The 2910-nt window shown below is 38.5% G+C and overlaps 1 protein-coding gene across 1 annotated transcript; it reads left to right on the top strand.

Moving 5' to 3' along the window:
* Positions 1-1738: 1738 nt before the first annotated feature.
* On the top strand, positions 1739-2196 carry FOMMEDRAFT_155752 (uncharacterized protein; the record flags this gene model as incomplete). Its single annotated transcript, XM_007266138.1, has 3 exons — positions 1739-1762; positions 1827-1969; positions 2031-2196. The coding sequence occupies 3 exons, from the start codon at positions 1739-1741 to the stop codon at positions 2194-2196; spliced, it is 333 nt and encodes a 110-aa protein (XP_007266200.1).
* Positions 2197-2910: the final 714 nt, after the last annotated feature.

Here is a 2910-nt window from a genome sequence, read left to right as displayed (position 1 = left end):
ATTTTTGCTGGATAAGTCTTCCCCCCCCCCTACAAGAGCTCTTATTGTCAACACTCTCAGGCTCTTGCCCTCAGTCACAGTCACCTTACTTCCTCATCCTTACTCACTCACTCCTTTCATCCTCTTTCCATCTTTGACACAGAAAGTATCAATATTACTGCTTGTCAGCAGTATCCTAGTCAGTACTGTTCCTTGAATCACTTTTAATAACTTGCTGGACTTTGCTGACTTACCCTCATACTATCTCTAGCACTCTCAGTCCTTGTTCTCTTGTCTCAATCTATCTTCCTCTCAAGTTACTCAATATGCTAGTTTGTTTTCACCCATACAAACTCAGGTCGTCCTCCCCACCCCCTCTCAACCAAGGACAAGCACTAAGCCTTGACCCGAGTGAGGTTCCTTCTCTACCAAGTGTCCTGCCACCTTCAAAACAGCAAACACTTGAGGAGAGGAGCCTTGTAACAAAATCTGACTGTTCAAAGCAAATCAAGTGAGTCATCTTGTTGTTTTTACACACCATTACATTCACTTATAACATTTATAATGTACAGGTACAGAGACACACTCAAACAAATATGTCAGCTCTCACAGTCTATCAAGCAGAACATTGACCTTTGGGTTAACATTCCAGGTGCTATGAACTATGGTATAGCTGTTGAATCTCTCGAAATGTATTCAAGAATGGAAGTGACGGCCACAAACTATGACACTGAGGACATAGAACTTTGCAAGAGAGTTATTGCAAATGCATAAGTTTGATTATATTCTGCTCCTCTAGCGATTACTGACAACTCTGTGTCAGTTGTAAAGAAGAGAAGGACCTTCTCTTCAGGGTTTATAAGAGTGTCCTTGTGCTCTTTTCCAATGAGAGGGCCTATTATGAAGTGCTTTCTAGTCCAGAGGCTAAGGCACTTTGGGTTGAGGTATGTGCATAACACAATGAAGTTGCACCTATCCATTCTATCATGTTCCTTACTGTTCTACTCCAGTCGACAGACAAAATAACTTTGCAGCCAATGTCCACTCTGTAGCCAATGCATGTGTGTGTGTACTATCCCTATCTATCTTCATTCCCTCAGAATTCATTCTCCATCTCTGTCATCAGACTTTCATTATCACACACTGTATTCTGTCATCACTAATGATACTAATCTATTCTATTTACTTTAGGTGAACAAGAAAGCAGAGCAAGGTTGTAGTAACAACACATCTACACTCAAACAGAGGGGGCACTACCATGTGCTCAAGGAAGGCTGGCTAGAACCACCAATTGACAATCAACCAAGTAAGATAGGCAGAGGTATACACTATCCACAATTGTTACAGATGATTGTACCAATGCTACTCCTGCATACACACAGCAGCAAGGAAAGGTATGCAGACCAACAGATGAAGTCAAACAAAAAATGAACACTCTTACTCATATTCTTACTGTATAGTTTTGAAGACAATGTAAAGTCAAAAAAATACTCAATCACACATAGGTCATTCCCTACATTCCTGTATGAGGAAGGGTCATACAATCCAGAAGTAATGGACAAGAGCCTATTCTGAGGCTGTTTTCTTGTCAAAGTAAGTACACTCCTATTATTCTTTACAAATACTAATACTTCTTTTGTAGTGCCTTTGGCTGATCTTTACAAGCCCAAGTTCTGTAGATGCTGAGCCTGGTAGCAAAGGTAAAACAACACAGGCAAATAATGCTGAGATTGTAGGTGTGAAGTCTGTCACCCCAGAGATGATTGTCTACATATGTGTCCAGGTAAGTACTCAGGCTGCAATAGTGATATAATCTAGCAACACTAACAATACTTTTGATATGATAGGCATGCTTTTTTATTTCAACACTTGAAACCTTTGGCAAGGTCAATGAAAATTTTAATTTCAAAGTGTTTTATTACACTATTCTCGAGTTTTTCGAAGACCATGAGTCTCTATGGGTCCAGGACACACTTAATTGGTGGAATGGGTATGTTTTATACATTTTTAAATTTACTTAAAGCTACATTAACTAACTACCAGGTTTCTAGGCAGGTTTTCGGCTCCTCTGGTGAATTGCTCACTATTGAACCTGAGGAGGACGAGGAGTCATCAATTGTAGCCATTTTGAGAGCTTGGAAGGCTTGCAAAGGGTGTGGACAGTCCCAAGCAGGAGGATTGGCTGGCCAGGGTCAAGGACTGGCTACTCGAATGTAAGACACTCACCTGCCAGACAATACACACATGGATGAGGTTTAGGTTCGTTTTTCCACTTTCTAATTCTACACATTGACATTCACCTTACTTGCCTCATTTAGCAAGTCTCGTAACCGTTTCCCTTGCTTTGTGTTAACAAGATCAGCCGTTTGTCTCATTTCTTGCCCTGACACTCATACAGTATGCTTTCTGCTTTCACCACTTTTCTTCTTGCTCCTGCACCTGTTAGTGCTATAATTAGTATTTAGTAACGTTGTAATATTGCCACGAAAATATAAATAATTTGAATCATTATTAATGCATGTAAGGGCGAAAAAGTAAAATGAATATAAGTAGAGTTTGTATATACATTGCAATTCTTTAGTAAGGCTTCTGTCAACATTATAAGGCAGAAAAATGTATATTGGTTTGGAACAGTCTTTTAGACTGTTATATTAATTTGCATACATTATAATTAATACCATCCTTCCTATAGTATATACTCCTCATCATTTTCGAGATCAAATATAAGTCATTTTACTTATTGCAAGGGATAAAAAACTTTATGTACCTTTATAATGTGAACAAATCTTTTATGCCTTATAATGTATACAATGTCTTTACTTATTATAAAGAACAGCAAGCTTTCCTTAGGCTTGAAATACTAATAAACCTTTTGAATATTGACAAACCTTTTGGATCTTATAATGCCTTATACTGTTTCTCAGAAATTGA

The sequence above is a fragment of the Fomitiporia mediterranea genome (genome assembly GCF_000271605.1).
Source record: "Fomitiporia mediterranea MF3/22 unplaced genomic scaffold FOMMEscaffold_5, whole genome shotgun sequence".
Classification (NCBI taxonomy): Eukaryota; Fungi; Basidiomycota; class Agaricomycetes; order Hymenochaetales; family Hymenochaetaceae; genus Fomitiporia; species Fomitiporia mediterranea.
Note: the sequence above shows the minus strand (reverse complement) of the source record. Positions and strands in the feature narration are given on the sequence as shown.